General features: G+C 36.3%; 1 protein-coding gene across 19 annotated transcripts in view; it reads right to left on the minus strand.

Moving 5' to 3' along the window:
- CFAP20DC (CFAP20 domain containing) overlaps positions 1-16569 on the minus strand; it is a 303119-nt gene that overhangs the window by 285446 nt on the left and 1104 nt on the right. For 18 of the 19 annotated variants that reach the window (XR_014250542.1, XR_014250543.1, XR_014250544.1 and 15 more), the window contains exons 2-4: positions 14648-14737; positions 12038-12131; positions 3799-3871 (exon numbers count right to left, since the gene is read on the minus strand). Coding sequence is in view for 15 of the 19 variants with exons in the window: in XM_082412150.1 (XP_082268276.1) it covers positions 3799-3871; positions 12038-12131; positions 14648-14737 (257 nt within the window). In the remaining 4 variants the exon portion in view is untranslated. The remainder of the gene's footprint in view (positions 1-3798; positions 3872-12037; positions 12132-14647; positions 14738-16569) is intronic. The other variant, XM_082412149.1, reaches the window with a different exon arrangement.

The raw sequence follows: 16569 nt of genomic DNA on the forward strand, positions 1-16569 counted from the left end.
AACCTAATACATAAGAGCATCAAATGCTGCTTTGGTCTTGTTACTATAAGAACTATTTTAAAGAATCTTGGTGACCATGGCAGATGATAACAGAAAATCTTAGAAGTTTATAAGATTTAAAGTTGAATAAAAAATATAAATTGTTCCATCTATCCTTTATCATTCCAGAAAACAAAATTAAATATATTATTAGCTAAAATTCATATTTTACCAACATATGCACACATTAATATTTTAATTCACATAAACAAAGAGAAATTAATAACCTCGAGTTTACGTTAATCTCATTTTATTAAGAAAGCTCTTCCTTCCCCTTGGTTTGCACCAGTGTAACTAGTCCAAAATTAACTTCATTAATAGGAAAAGTCACTTCCTCCAGCAGGGAAAATAAAAGCCTAAGCTTTGACCTTGGACAGCTATTAGTTACAAAGAAAAATTGGAAAATAGCGTACCCCAAATATAATGTTTTATTGAAAGCACACAAATTTATTACTGAGACCCTAAACAATATTCCATTCTATATGAGTATACAAATTAAATGTTATTTTCATTCTTAGAATTGTATCAGACAACAGGTAGCTCAACTGAGTAAAATTTGTATGTGCTCATTTTTGCTAAACAATTAGTTCATAGCAAGGCCATTTAAAACAAATATATCCCAAGCCATCTATATGTAAACAGAAAAGACCAATATTTCTCAACTAAAGTGAATAACATTAAGATACTATACATAGAAAATCCTAAAAATGCTGCCAGAAAACTACTAGAGTTCATCAATGAATTTGGTAAAGTTGCGGGATTCACAATTAATACACAGAAATCTCTTGCATTCCTATACACTAACAACGAAAGATCAGAAAGAGAAATTAAGGAAACAATCCCATTTACCACTGCATCAAAAAGAATAAAATACAGTAAGTCCCCTACATATGCACCTTCAAGCTGCGAACTTTCAAAGATGCGAATGTGTATCTGGTTCCAGCAAGGAACCAGAACCTGTGCCACCAACGTCAGGTGTAAGTGAAACTGCAGCTTGTCCTCCATCTCCTATTGCTGATGATCCTTCAGCTCTACCATCTCCCACCTCTTCTCCCTCCTCCAGTCAGTAATTCTTGCCTGTTCACCTGATGCCAGCCCCTCTAATGCCAGCTGTTGTACTGTACTACTGTACTTTTCAAGGTACTGTACTGGAAGATTAACAATGTTTTCTTTATTGTTTGTGTTTGTTTGTTTTTTATGTGTTATTTGTGTGAAAAGTATTATAAACCTATTACAGTACAGTACTATATAGCTGATTGTGTTAGTTGGGCACCTAGGCTAACTTCGTCGGACTTACAAACAAATTGGACTTACGAAAGCGCTCTTGGAACGGAACTTGTTCGTACGTAGGGGACTTACTGTACCTAGGAATAAACCTACCTAAGGAGACAAAAGACCTGTACTGTGAAAACTATAAAACACTGATGAAAGAAATCGAAGATGACACAAACAGATGGAAAGATACACCATGTTCAATGCAATCCCTATCAAATTATCAATGGCATTTTTCACAGAACAAAGAACAAAAATTTTTAAATTTGTATGGAAACACAAAAGACCCCAAATAGCTAAAGCAATCCTGAGGGAAAAAAATGGAGCTGGAGGAATCAGGCTCCCTGACTTCAGACTATACTACAAAGCTACAATCATAAAAACAGTATGGTATTGGCACAAAAACAGACATATAGATCAATGGAATAGGATAGAAAGCCCAGAAATAAATCAGTAAATATACTGTAAATATATTTACTGATTTTACTGATTACTGATTTATATTTAAATATAAATATACTGTAAATAAAAAAACAGTAAATATACTGTTTTAACTAACTTAATAATAATTAAAGCTTTAATTATTTTGTACTGGCACAAAAACAGACATATAGATCCATGGAACAGGATAGAAAGCCCAGAAATAAATCCACTCCCTTATGGTCAATTAATCTATGACCAAGGAGGCAAGAATACACATTGGAGAAAAGACAGCCTCTTCAATAAGTGGTGCTGGGAAAACTGGACAGCTACATGTAAAAGAATGAAATTAGAACACTCCCTAACACCATACACAAAAATAAAATCAAAATGGATTAAAGACCTAAATATAAGGCCAGATACTATTAAACTCTTAGAGGAAAACAAAGGAAGAACACTCTTTGACATAAATCGCATCAATATCTTTTTGGATCCACCTCCTAGAGTAATGAAACTAAAAACAAAAATAAACAAATTGGACCTAATTAAACTTAAAAGCTTCTGAACAGCAAAGGAAACCATAAACAAAACAAAAAGACAACCCACAAAATGGGAGAAAATATTTGCAAACAAAGTGATCAACAAGAAATTAATCTCCAAAATATATAAACAGCTCATGTAGCTCGATATCAAAAAACAAACAACCCAATCAAAAAATGGGCAGAAGATCTACATAGACATTTCTCCAAAGAAGACATACATGGCCAAAAAAGCACATGAAAAGATACTCAACATCACTAATTATCAGAGAAATGCAAATCAAAACTATAACGACGTATCACCTCACACCTGTCAGAATGCCCATCATCAAAAATCTACAAACAATAAATGCTGGAGAGGGTGTGGAGAAAAGGGAACCCTCTTGCACTATTGGTGGGAATGTAAATTGATACAGCCACTATGGAGAACAGTATGGAGGTTCCTTAACAAACTAAAAAAAATAAAACTACCATATGATCCAGCAATCCCACTCCTGGGCATATATCCACAGAAAACCATGATTCAAAAGGATACATATACCCCAATGTGCACTGCAGCACTATTTACAATAGGCAAGACATGGAAACAACCTAAATGTCCATTGACAGATGAATGGATAACGAAGATGTGGTACATATACACAATGGAATATAGCCCTAAAAAAGAATGAAATAATGCCATTTGTAGCAACATGGATGGACTTAGAGATTATCACACTAAGTGAAGTAAGTCAGACAGAGAAAGACAAATATCATATGATATCACTCATATGTGGAGGCTAATTTAAAAAAATGATACAAATAAACTTATTTGCAAAACAGAAACAGACTCACTGGTTTCAAAAACAAATTTATGGTTACCAAAGGGGAAACGTGGGAGGGAGGGATAAATTAGGAGCTTGGGATTAACATACACACACACTACTATATCTAAAATACATAACCAACAAGGACCTACTGTATAGCACAGGGAACTCAATTCAATATTCTGTAATAACGTACATGGGTAAAGATTCTGAAAAAGAATGAATATATGTATATGTATAACTGAATCACTTTGCTATACACCTGAAACTAACACAACACTGTAAATCAACTATACTGCAATAAAATTTAAAAAATAAAAAATAAATAACATTAAAATGAGGTATTTCAATTAATTTAAAACCAAACACAGTTTCCAATAGCAGACAGTACAAAACATAACATCACCCCTCATTTGAACTATAAAATCTCAAACTTCTGGATTATTTTTTTCTTCAAATTATAGGCTCTTTATTGTCAAATTCAGAATCCTTTGATATTTTCTTAAAACAGATGAAATTTGCTTTCTGCCCTTAGGGAAATGCCAGACTACAGTATATCTGAGAAATACCATTAAATTAGTTTAATTACTTCATGTCGACTTGATAAGTCACTGCTCTTTAATGAAAAAACTGCCACTTATAATTAATGACTCTTCGTACTGCTTCAAATGATCAAATGTCTAATACACATAAAACATTGAAAGAAATTCTGTATATCTTACAGCAATTCGGTGGAGAAGTCTTGTCCCAGGGGTATGTAAATCTGAAGTACAAGAAACCTCTGGATCAGTCCGACTAAAATGAGAGGGGGAAAATATACATTTATATGTCCAAACCATTTATATGTACATATAAACAAAACAATCACATGCCATCAACAAGCTGAAGCTTCTATCATTTCAGCTTTTATCAGTTCTAATACACAGAACTGCAACAGCACTACCCCTGAGTTACAACCTCATTATAAAAGCAAAAAAAATGATGAACTCAAATCAAACTCTAACAACAAATGCTGTCTTTTAAAGTCCCATCTGCGGGCTTGGTGAAATTTTTATGAAAATTTACAAAATAATAATTTTTTATTTACTATTTTTATTAGGTTGCAAGAAAGTGCACACATTCAATAGACACATATAAAATTGAACTATGGACTCTCATTAAGGCGGTCATAAAAGCATGTGGCAATTACTTTTATTCACTGACAATTTTTTTTTTCAATTGAATGCAAACTAAGACCACTTGACTGTTACTGAAATGAATCCCAGTTTGCTTTTTTTTTTTTTTTAAAGAAATTCACGTTCTTTTATTTATTTATTTATGACTGTGTTGAGTCTTCGTTTCTGTGTGAGGGCTTTCTCTAGTTGCGGCAAGTGGGGACCACTCTTCATCGCGGTGCGCGGGCCTCTCACCATCGCGGCCTCTCTTGTTGCGGAGCACAGGCTCCAGACGCGCAGGCTCAGTAATTGTGGCTCACGGGCCCAGTTGCTCCGTGGCACGTGGGATCTTCCCAGACCAGGGCTCGAACCCGTGTCCCCTGCATTGGCAGGCAGATTCTCAACCACTGTGCCACCAGGGAAGCCCCACTGACAATTTTAACTGTACTTAACAACTTAACGAAAAACAACTGATCAAAAAAACAGTTCTAATTATGACAACTACAGCTGAAGGTTTGATAAGCCATATCTAGTTCATACAGTTTTAAATGTGTCTAAAATGAGATGGATGGAGGAACATATTTTCAGTTATAATACCTTTTGTTAATGTAACATATTTTTGATTAATTTAATGCTCACAAATTAAGAACTGATAGTTTTTATTCCCCATGACCAGCTTCACCTGGATTAAAAAAATATTTGGAGAAAGACCTATGGTACTTTTGATAACTGAAGTCTACAACTGCTTCAAAAATCAACTGATTTCGTATACCTCTTCAGACCCATACACTTAATTCCCTTCCTCTTAGCTTTTGAACTTTTGCTTGATCTCTCAATTATGATGCTCTTAATGAACGTTTTAGTATCACTTCCTCCTAAAACGTGACTTCTAGGAACTTTTTTCCCAATGTGAGACACTGGGTAGGAAATGGAAATGTCGATATATCTGTGAACCTCTCCTACAAATCTAACAGTACAGGCCAATATGTGGAGAAAGGCCTCAAGGAAGGCAACTGGTCTAACATGCACGTTATTTTCTGTTTATTCCAACTTAGTAGACTTAACAAGTTTAAGTCTTTTAAAGTAACAATACATGTTTGGGTAGTCTATATATAAAGATCTTCTGGTTTAGAATTCCTATGGTAAAATGTTTTACAACATTCCTGAACAACTTAAATAGTTCCTATATTTTACCCCAAATCTAGTTTCTAAACAAAACCATCTTTGACCGAATGTGCTTAACATTTTAAAAATCAAACACACAAAGATAACTTTTACTTAAAATACTAAGCTTATAAACGGCTGCAAAGAGCCATCAGCAGAGTAAGCAACATAATGGAAATACGGGTAACAGCCTCTGAACTTAGAAAATTCTCTAGGAATCAGATTCTACCATATTTATGGGAAAAGCCAACAAGACAACCAGAGTTCTGGATTACAAAACCAAAATGAGATACCAAAATGAGGCCAACTTAAATAAACCACCATTAATCAATCTCTCTCTTGCATCTTCCATTGATTGGACTTACAGTATTTTTCCATTGCACAAAGGCCCCCATAAATAGAGCTGAGAGAGCACTGGGATAAATGAAATCAACCTTTACAAAAGGTCCCTAATTTATGTCACAAATCTTACTGAATCAGCACTGTTCTCTTCAAACACAAAGAGCTACACATATAGGGCATTTTTGTATGAACACTTTTAGATATGAAACATGCTTGCCCTCAAAAAGAGAGCTTTGTAACTCAACTCTCTCACGTACAGAAGCCCTAGTTTCCAAAAGGCTTCACTTCTAAGATTAAAAGAAGTACAATACCATATGGTGATGATCTGACAAAGAAAAAAGAACATTAATAACATTTGACATACACTGATCCTGTGTGTCAGAAATGCTAAATAAACTCTACAGTAACATTTTCTTCCCAGTGGCCTAGTAAATCTAAACTTACTCCTCATGTCTACATTATATTTAAAATCTGAATTTAAAATCTGTATTTAAAATGCTGAATGTGGAACTATTGTTAGTCAAAAAAGCCCATCAAGTACATAAAATTCATAAAAATTCACTCTTTTTACTGAAATATCCAGGTTTCTGCAGTTTTATAATCTGTTCTCTGTCTGAGACAAAAACTACCTCTATCTTTTAAGGGGTCAGATCCTTTCTTCTTTTGAATATTTTAAGACACATTTATCTGGTAAAACACCATTAGATTTTTAAACAGTGGTTTTTACAGTTGTTTCATTACAGCAAATGACAGTTGTATATATACCTCAATATACATTTTGCAAGTGTTACACTGTCCAAAGAGCTGGGACTAGACCACAGTACAGTAATCCTTTATAAGTGACCTGATAAATCATGACTGAAGATATATCCTGGTTCTATTGCAGCCCTAGCACAAACAGCACACTAAAGTGCACCTTTCCCACTGCAACACAGAAAACAATTATCCCTTCATTATGGGTTATTCCATATACCTTGGGCAAATCAGAAAACCTGCTTGGGCCTTTTTATTCTTCATATGTAAAACTGAGTTGATAATTTAGGTTTACCCCTCACAGAATCATTTGTGTAGATTAAATTAGATCTATCATTTAATAAAGATTCACTGAACATATACTATATGCAAGACTCAGTGTTGAAGCTTTTGTAGTGAAAAAGACAGGCATGGTCTCTTCCCTCTTAGAACTTATATACTAGTTCCATGAAGGAGAAAGTCAGGGTGCTATGAAAGCATATAATCCTGGGTCCTTGAAAGGAAGAGGACGATGAGTGAAGGTTTTCTTGAAGAAGGAACATTGGAATTCAGCTGGGAAGAACAGCAGGGATTGACTGGGCAAGGAAGACAGGGGTAGAGGAGAGGAATAAATACTGCAGGGAGAGGGAATACTTCATCATGTGATGGAAGAGGCTATAGTAGATCGCATGAACTTAAAGGCCTAAAGGACTGGTAGGAGAGACAGAAGGGGAAAAGTAGCAGGGGATAAGTCTGGCAAATAGCCAGGAACTCAATTACGCGGGGCCTTGAAAGCCACGTGAAGGATACAGGTCATCCTAAAATCAATGGAAAGCCACTCATCCATTCACTCATTTACTCAACAAAGATTTACTATATGTCTACTACGTGTCAGGCACTGTTCTAGGTGAACAAAATAGACTAAATTTCTGTGCTGGTAGGCCTTAGTTTCTGGTGATGATGAAAAAACAATAAAAGAACACAAACAGCATGTTAAATGGCGATAATTACTATAGGAAAAGGGAAAGCGGGGTAAAGGGGATTAAGAATGGGGAAAGGATACAAAGCACAGGTTGTAATTTAAGTATAGGTCAGGATGGGTCCTTACTGAGAAGGTGACGTTTTATTTGGTAAAGGCCTGAAGAAGGGGAGAGAGTGAGCCATGTAGCTATTTGGGAAAAAAAGCCCTAGGTAGAGGGTACAGCTTGTGCACAAGGGCTAAGGTGCTAAGGTACCAGGCTATGGTTGAAAAGAGCAAGGAGACCTGTATGGTTTGAGCAGAGTGAAAAAGGAAAGAGTAATACGAGGTAAAGTTAAAGTTAAGTAAAGAGAGTTAAGAGGGCAGCAGATACCACAGGGTCCTAAAGATTTTTGGGTTTTACCCTGAGAGAGATGGAGTATTTTCAGCAGAATCACTGTGGCTGCTAAGTTGACAACAGACTGTAGGGAGGCAAGTCAGAAACAGGGAGACTAATTAGAAGACTACTGCAATAATCCAAGCATGAGATAATAGTGGCTTGGACCAGCGTGGTAGCAGGGAGGTGGCAAGAAGTAGTCAGACTCTAAATCTAACTTAAAGATAGAGCCAATAAGACTTCCTAGATGAAAAAAAGGAAAAATCAAGCTGATTTAAGAGTTTTTGGTCTGAGCAACTGAAAGACAAATTGCTAACAACTGAGATGGGGCAGTATGCAGGAGGAGGAAGAAAAATTTCTAGGGTAAAACTGGCCAAGTATAAATGTCAACTAAGCAACTGAATATACAAATCTGGAGTTTGGGACAAAAGTCAGAGATGGAAATGTAAGCAGGTATACAGCAGAGATGATATTTAAAGCCATGAGACTAGAGCCCAAAACCAAAGGAGTAAATGTAGTTCAAGGTCAAGAAGGTCAAGGACTGAGTCCAGAGGCATTGCAGCATTAAGTTGTGTTGGGGAGAAGAGGAAGAACCATGAAAGGAGACTAAGAAGAAAGACCAGCGAAGCAGGAGAAAAAAAACTACGAGTATGGGCATCCTGGAAGATGAGTGAAGAAAGCACTATATCAAGGAGGAGTGTGTCACCTTTGTCAATGCAGCTGCTAAGTTAAGCAAGATGAGGGCTGGAAACTGGCCACTGGATTCAGGAATAGAGAGAGTACTAGTGACCGTGACAAGAGCAGTATCAGTAGAATAGTGAAGTCAAAGCCACTGAAGGATTTTAGAAACAGGAAGTTATAATGAGTTTATTTAAAAAAGAAATACCAAAAGTTGGGGCAGGGGGAGGCTGAGAGGAACCTCATAAAGATGACCTCATCCACCAGAGCAGCTGAAACTTAGATCAACACAGGGCTTCAGGGATGCTGATCCCGAGAGACACACCATTTGATTCAGATGCCACAGGCAGAGAAAACAACGGTTTCAAACATGAGCCTCACACAGAAAGTCCCTGGACAGACCATCCAAATGATAAGATGTTTACATGTAACAGAGCTTCTTCTCATATAGGCAACTCTATATAACATGTTCCAGCATTAATAGCAACATGGATTTATTTATTTAAATTGCTAATGATTTACAAGTCTCATTATCAAGGCCAAATGGTTACCAGTAGAAATTATAACCTAAATTGTTATAGTTTCTTAGTACGGCAAGTTTAACCAAATTACTAAACGCCAACTATATATGACACACTAAGTTAGGGGTACAAAGTAGATGATGCAAGAGTCCTGCCCTGGAGAAGTACACAACCTGATAATCAATATCACACCTTCCTTTATTTGATCAGATGCTGAGTTTAAAAAAAAACTTTGACATATTTAGAGATGCTCAAATATAATTCAGAAATATTACTATTTAAAATGAAAAGTTAAAAATATTGAATTTCACTATGAGACTTTCTTCACGGTACTTAATATAGTAGGAAACACATACGAGGTACCTAATGTCAAGTTGGCATAAATAAAGTGGATGTTTACTCTTAAAATAGGAATACATAATGGTAATTGAACTTAATTTAGAAATGTTAACAGAAAGCCAATTCTCTATTCAAGGCATGCCATTAAATTTAAATTTAACCATAACAATGTCACATAGAAGGTCATTTTATACAAGTGAAAATAACTATAAATTCCCATTATCAAAAATTCTGGGGCTTCCCTGGTGGCGCAGTGGTTGAGAATCTGCCTGCCAATGCAGGGGACACGGGCTCGAGCCCTGGTCTGGGAAGATCCCACATGCCGTGGAGCAACTGGGCCCGTGAGCCACAATTACTGAGCCTGCGCGTCTGGAGCCTGTACTCCGCAACAAGAGAGGCCACGATAGTGAGAGGCCCGCGCACTGCGATGAAGAGTGGCCCCCGCTTGCCACAACTAGAGAAAGCCCTCGCACAGAAACGAAGACCCAATACAGCCATAAATAAATAAAAATAAAAATAAATTACAACAAAACAAAACAAAACAAAACACAGAGGTCAAAAAAAAAAAAAAAGATTCCAAATAATCCTAAAAACATTGGTGCAGGACTATTAAACTGTTTCATTTGTTACAGGGCTGCACATGCTACTGAAAAGCCAGATTAATTTTTTTTTTTTAATGGCTTATGAGAGGTTTGTTTTTTTTTTTTAATTAATTAATTTTTAAAAAATTTTTGGATGTGTTGGGTCTTTGTTTCTGTGCGAGGGCTTTCTCTAGTTGCGGCGAGCGGGGGCCACTCTTCATCGCGGTGCGCGGGCCTCTCACTGTCGCGGCCTCTCTTGTTGCGGAGCACAGGCTCCAGACGCGCAGGCTCAGTAGTTGTGGCTCACGGGCCCAGTTGCTCCACGGCATGTGGGATCTTCCCAGACCAGGGCTCGAACCCGTGTCCCCTGCACTGGCAGGCAGATTCTCAACCACTGCGCCACCAGGGAAGCCCCAGATTAATTTTTAATTACAGGGCATCGTACAAGAAATACATTAAAAGATTCTTCCCTTTCTTCCAATTAAAATTATCATCTCTCCATTTTTAAAAACAATTATAACACATTAAATTTGTTTTATTTCTAAAAAATAACTTAGATAAAAGTGGGAAAGGGGAGCTTGTCTTTAATCACTGAGCCTTTGGTAGAGGAGAAATCTTTCTCAGAGCCAACTGAGAAACGTTACTAGAAGTGATTTGATTTTGTCAGTAACATCATATGCATAGATGCTGAAGGCATCACATGGAAGGAGAGGCCAACAGTAAGAAAAAACAAAAGAACACTGGTTTAGCATAAAGTCATGTTCCTGTAAATCAAATGTGTCTATTTTACAAAGTCAATATTCTTAAAAAAGATGGACCATGTTTCCTGTTAAAGAATAACCTCCAGTTTCAGACATGTTTCCATGGCTCATCTTAGTTCACTTTATATATCAGTACAAATTTACGCAGAAATGAAAAATATCTTTGCTATTAAAAAATGCAAACTACGAGGAAATCATGATTTTAAAATGGTAGTAAATTTTAAAAAATTATTTTAACAATGATTATCCCTTCTCTTTGAGGTTCTGTTTCTTATTTTATTTAGAAAGATACCACTTTAAAATAAATCATCTTCCATCTATAATTTCTATGGTTTGGTTTATGTCTTAGAAATCTAAAATATGCATGTAGTAGCTTGAAATAGCAGATAAAACACACAGCCTATAAAAGTTTAGAAAACTGAATTAAAATGAGAAAATCAGATACCAAGAATAGGTCTTTTCATAGTCCCTGGTACACAATAGGTATTCAATTAATGTTCTTAATGAATGAAGAAGTAAAGAATGAATGTAAAAAAACAGCTGGTTACCTACATTTGCTAAATCACAATAGTTAAATATAGGATAAAGTTAATGAAAATATGATTAAGCATTTTGATAAATTACATTTCTTAAATCACATCAGTGTACACAAAGCCTAATTTGGTGGCAGAGTCTTGAATTTTAACCCCAGTGTAGCCAATAACTGGGCTTCTGATCATAAATTTAAGTGATCCCTCAGGGTTCCTTCTGCTTTAAACCTCTGATCCTCATTTCCAAAGTAGATAAGAATTGAAGTCTATTTTTGGGGTTTTTGTTAAATCACATATTCATATCTTTACTCATTAGATACTAATATTTCTAAAGGTATATAAGTTGATATCTTACTAAATAATGCCTTATATAGTATTTTACATAAATTTTTTTCTCACAAATTGATTTACAATAATTTAGGAACTCATGGTCTCTTGATGAGGAACCAACCTCAGTGTGTTCATCTGTAAAAGAGCTATTGTGAGGATTAAAAGAATTTAAAAATATGAAATGCTTAGAAAGTCACTGGCACGCAGCAAGTGCTTAATAAATATCATTACTAGTCTAATTAATTGAATAATCTTCTAAATCTTCTTTAACATACAAGTAAATTTCTAATAAACAATGAAGCAGAATCTCTTTTCAAAAGCCTGGCATAAAGTTACTCTCTGAATTAAAAAAAATCTTATTACTTTACATTGACAGATGCCAGTAAAAGTCAAACTAATAGGCCTGTTTATGAGACTTAAAAGCATAACTTTAAGCATCAAATGTTAAGCTTCAACATTAAAAGTCTTACTTACGGATTTGCTTATTCTCCTTTGGTAACTGAATTTTATTTGTTTGGCTGCTTCCTTCCAGGACAAACACAAAACTTTTAACTTCTTTATCAAATTCCTACAGAACAAAAATGAAAACAGTGGTAACTGCATATTTTATTTGACTTTTATTATAAAATTGGAGAAGCAAGCCCACAGAAAAAGCCCCACACTGAAATGACTTAAAATAAGCTCAGGCCTTGATGATACTCTTACACTGAGGGTTGCTGGGAACTGGAAAATAGAAGCCACCCTTAGCCACTTGGCAAATTCTCTACTATATCAAGACACTCTTCCTCCAAATGATAAAAAGTTCTCCAACTTCAGGGATTCCCAAGTTACTAATTTAAAGTTTCCAGAGTTTAGTTACCCTTTCCCTCCTTTAATCTATGTATGTCTGTCTAATAGCATAGGCTGAACATCACTTTCTGTTAACAGTACAATAAACCACCTAATCTATGTTGTATCCAGTTTGGAAGTTCCTTGGTTTCAAGCCATGGCTCATATGGAATTAATCAGTGCCTTATTTTACTAGTCCTCTAACTTGAAGTGCTATACATCACTTACTTAAAATCAGTACAAATTAAAGTGTTACAACTAAGCTTACCTAAAAAATGAACAGAAACAAAACAAGCTTGGAAATGAAAAACTTACACATGAGAGTCTAATTTCCATCAGTCAAAGTGCTAATGTAAATGGTTATTTTTTTATCCTGGAGCAAATTTCCAATCTTTAAGTATAAAGACTCCTTTTTCACAATAAAATATTTCATAGATCCTCCCACTCTTCCTTTTTGTATATGTTAAGAAATACTAATGTAACTAATGGCTGCTAAGAATTAACATTTAAATAAAACTGTATTATATCCATCACAATAGCGTCTCTTATGTATTTGAAATGAACATACACATAGAGTGTATTATTTCATCTACACACAAGTTGGGCATATACTAAAACCTTTCAACAGCTTACCAAAATCTTGAGCACAGCCACAAATCCTTGTGTAGTCTAGCCCCTGCCCAGTTTTTCAAACCTCATCTCCTGCCTCGCACTCTCCCTCACTCTGAATCCTAGTCTGTGTAGCCTTCTAGCAGTTTCTTAAAAATTCTAAGCTCCTCCAAAGCAAGGACTTTGTACCTGCTTTTCTCATTGCCTGAAATGCTCTTCTCTCTACCAGCTCCACCTGGTGCCTAGTTAGTTCTCAGAAATCAAGTATCATTTCCTCAGGGAAGCCTTACCTAATCTCTCTGCTGTGTACCCTCACAGCCACATTTAACTTTCATTCATAGTAAGAGCTATATAATTTTGATCTAAGAGCTATATAATTTTGATCAAGTCACTTAACCTTACTATGCCTATAATATAGTCATAAGGGTACCTTGTGAGATACAAGGTTATTGTATGGATTATATAGCATGTAATGTGCTGAATCCTATGGCTGGCAAGCAGTAAGCACTCAATTAATAGTAGTTTAAAAAAACTATCCATAGAACAAAGTCCCTAGAAAGGTGTTTTTCTCTCAACTGTACAAGAGACAAGAGAGAGAGGAAAGAACAGGGAAGGATACAGATTTTTATATCTGGTAGCAGCAAGATGAGGTAGTTTCTACCTGATGACATCAGTTTTCCCTGTGAAATGGGGGGTGAGGTCTTCTGGTGAATGAGTGAGGAGGGTCTGTCTTGGGTGTGGGATGGGGATGGGGGTAAGAAGTTAGTGGCTGGAAACCTGAAGATAATGGAGAAAGAACCATTTCAGAGACCAAGAGAACAGGAGAACTTCCAGGGCTGCTAACACTGAATTTATAGCATTATCGATCTGAGAGACTATAGATATTTTTCCAAAGGTATTGAGAAGCCCAGATGCAGGCACAGAAAAGAGAGAGAACCAGGGATTCAGAAATGGTTGGCGTTTGCTAGGCAGGCATGATGAAAGGACAAGGAACAGGGGCATTCGAGGTCTTGACTGGGAAGTGACTGAAATAATGGACCATGGATTCTGGGCTGGAGAGAAAAGAAAGTGAAGACAGAGTGAGTGAGTAAGTAGGTAACTAGGTAAGTAAATAAATCTAAACACAGGGGGAAAAGTAGAATGGTCAATGGCCTGAGAGTCTCAATTAGGTTGAAGAACAAATACAGTGGGAGTAACTAGGCAAGCAACATTAAGAATTGAAGATCAGACTCAGAGAGGGATGTCTCAAGTTCTCACTTAGTAACTTCAGAGGCCCTGCAATTTTTGGTGATAAGGTACAAGGTGTGACAGTGGGAAAGGCTGCTGAAGTAGAGTGGAAGACATCATTAGAGATGAAGAAATCAAGAAGCTGAGAAGCCCAGGGTTTGGAGATTTTCCTCACAGAAACTGAAGTCACCTAAAACAGCAGCAGGACTTGGCATGTAGAGATGGGTTATGAGCTGTGTGCCAAAGTCTTCAACGGCCAAGGAGGCATGTCTGTGAGGGCTGCAGCCAATGATGTCATGAAAGGGTTTTGAAGTGAATGAACAGAAAAACCGGTTCTGAAATCTTACCAAGCCCTTCTTGTTATAATCTTTACTCTCATTTCTTTCCAGGATTTAGGTGGCTCTAATTTCTAACACTTACTTTCCAAATCACAGATGGACTGCCAAGGATCTTCCATTTTGCTCCAGGATTTTTTCCCTGAGCACTAAAGATTTCAACAAATGCACCTCCCTAGGGAAAAAAAAAATATTAAAAATTAAAGTGAAAGACAATGCTAAGGAGGAAATACTATCCACTACATAGTCTATACCCACTGTTCCAGGCATCTGTTAGTTAAGTAGATCTGAGAGGAAACATTATCCCTCTTATCACTCCTACTTTATATCTTGATTGTATCTAAGCAAAAACTGTTCTGATTCAGGTCACCTTGGATTAATGGTTTAAGAAATTTTTTTAAAAGCATGATAAACATTAAATAAACTCCATGCCATACAAACCTTACAGTCTCTCAGTGTAAGGTTCAGTTACTTCACATGTATAGTTCATGCTTACAAAATATTCTATTCAACACACACTAATGGGTTTAAACTCAACTCTCAAGCCAGGCTAATAAAATCTGATAGTTATCTCTGGCTACAAGCTTTTTAGTTACACTAACCTGAGCTCCAACACCAGGTTTGCCATTTATTAACTATCTGACTTTGGAGTTACTTAACCTCTTGATTCTCTATCTGTAAAATGGGTTGTTAGATTACATAGGATAGTAAACATAAACCATCACACTCAATACCTTACACAAAGCAAGGGCTCATTAGTACCAGCAATGATTATTCAAAAAAAGGGCAAATTGAATAATTGAGTACTGGGTCAATAAAAGAAGCTTGGACTTGGAGAGGGAGTGATTCTTATTTTGAGGATTCCTATAAGATCTTTTTATATATTTAAGACAAATTAATTTGGAGATCTATAAAATATGTACCAAAAAAATAGAGAATCATTTCTATAGACATGCTAAGTGTTCCCTATTGTAAACCTGGGAACATGGAGGGACACGCTCATGTAAAAACACTAAACACATTACTGAGTGTCCATAAGCTTTAATTATAAGAGAGGAATTAATGATTGTCTCTAAGGAAGAGTTTATTGCAAGAAACTGAAAACCTGAAATGAGAGTAAATATGGTTTTCTTTAATGGCCTGTTAAATTATAAGCAGCACATGAGCAAATCTGTCTGACTTTCATAAAGAATTTTCTGCTTTTTTCTCAATAATATAAAGATATTTTTGCTTCTGAGTTTTAACACGTAATCACTTGAAGTTAAGACATTTAACGTCTTCTTTAGGCAGTACTATGTGCAAACTGTGTGTGGAACTGAATTACTATAGCTTCTGGGGTCAGGTCATATTTCACTGTGAATTTTAAATGTGAGGAAGCTTTTTCTTTTTTTTTTTAAAGAGAAAGATCCTTATACCTGGTGAGATAGAAAAATACCTCCCCCGCCCCCATTTCTGCTATCACGTTTCCCACAGTAGACACCGGCTTTTTCATAACAATATATTTTACCTATATTAAGAGAGGGAAACTCTCTAAAATTTTTCCAACAGATTTAATGACATCAAACGGAATAGAAGAAAGAGAACTGCAGAATACTCTGAGGGCACTCATAAGAAGGCAGGTAGTATTTGGTGAAAAGGTAGAAGCAACGAAGAGGTGACCAGTGGAGGACTGTTCTGGCACAGGGACGAAATTGTTCGTAACAGCAGTACTAGGATAGCAGACAGACAGACTGTAAATGGAGAGTGTAACCTCAGGTGGAGGTAGGAGGGGAGGGCAGGAGACTAGGGTCAAGGAAGATCAGGGAGGTGCCCAGTGAAGTGAGGAAAGCAGGAGCGCTTTGGAGACCCTCTAGGATACTCAAAGTGACTGAGGAAGACCCAGAAGCAGTTTCCCTCAGTGTGGTATTTGGACCACCTGCATCAGAATCAAATGGAGAAAGGCACTATAAAGGTAAATTAACTAGCCCCAACAGAGATTCTGATTCACTCTATTTGATGTGAGGCTCA

The sequence above is a fragment of the Balaenoptera physalus genome, assembly GCF_965194825.1.
Source record: "Balaenoptera physalus genome assembly, chromosome: 11".
NCBI classification, from domain to species: domain Eukaryota; kingdom Metazoa; phylum Chordata; class Mammalia; order Artiodactyla; family Balaenopteridae; genus Balaenoptera; species Balaenoptera physalus.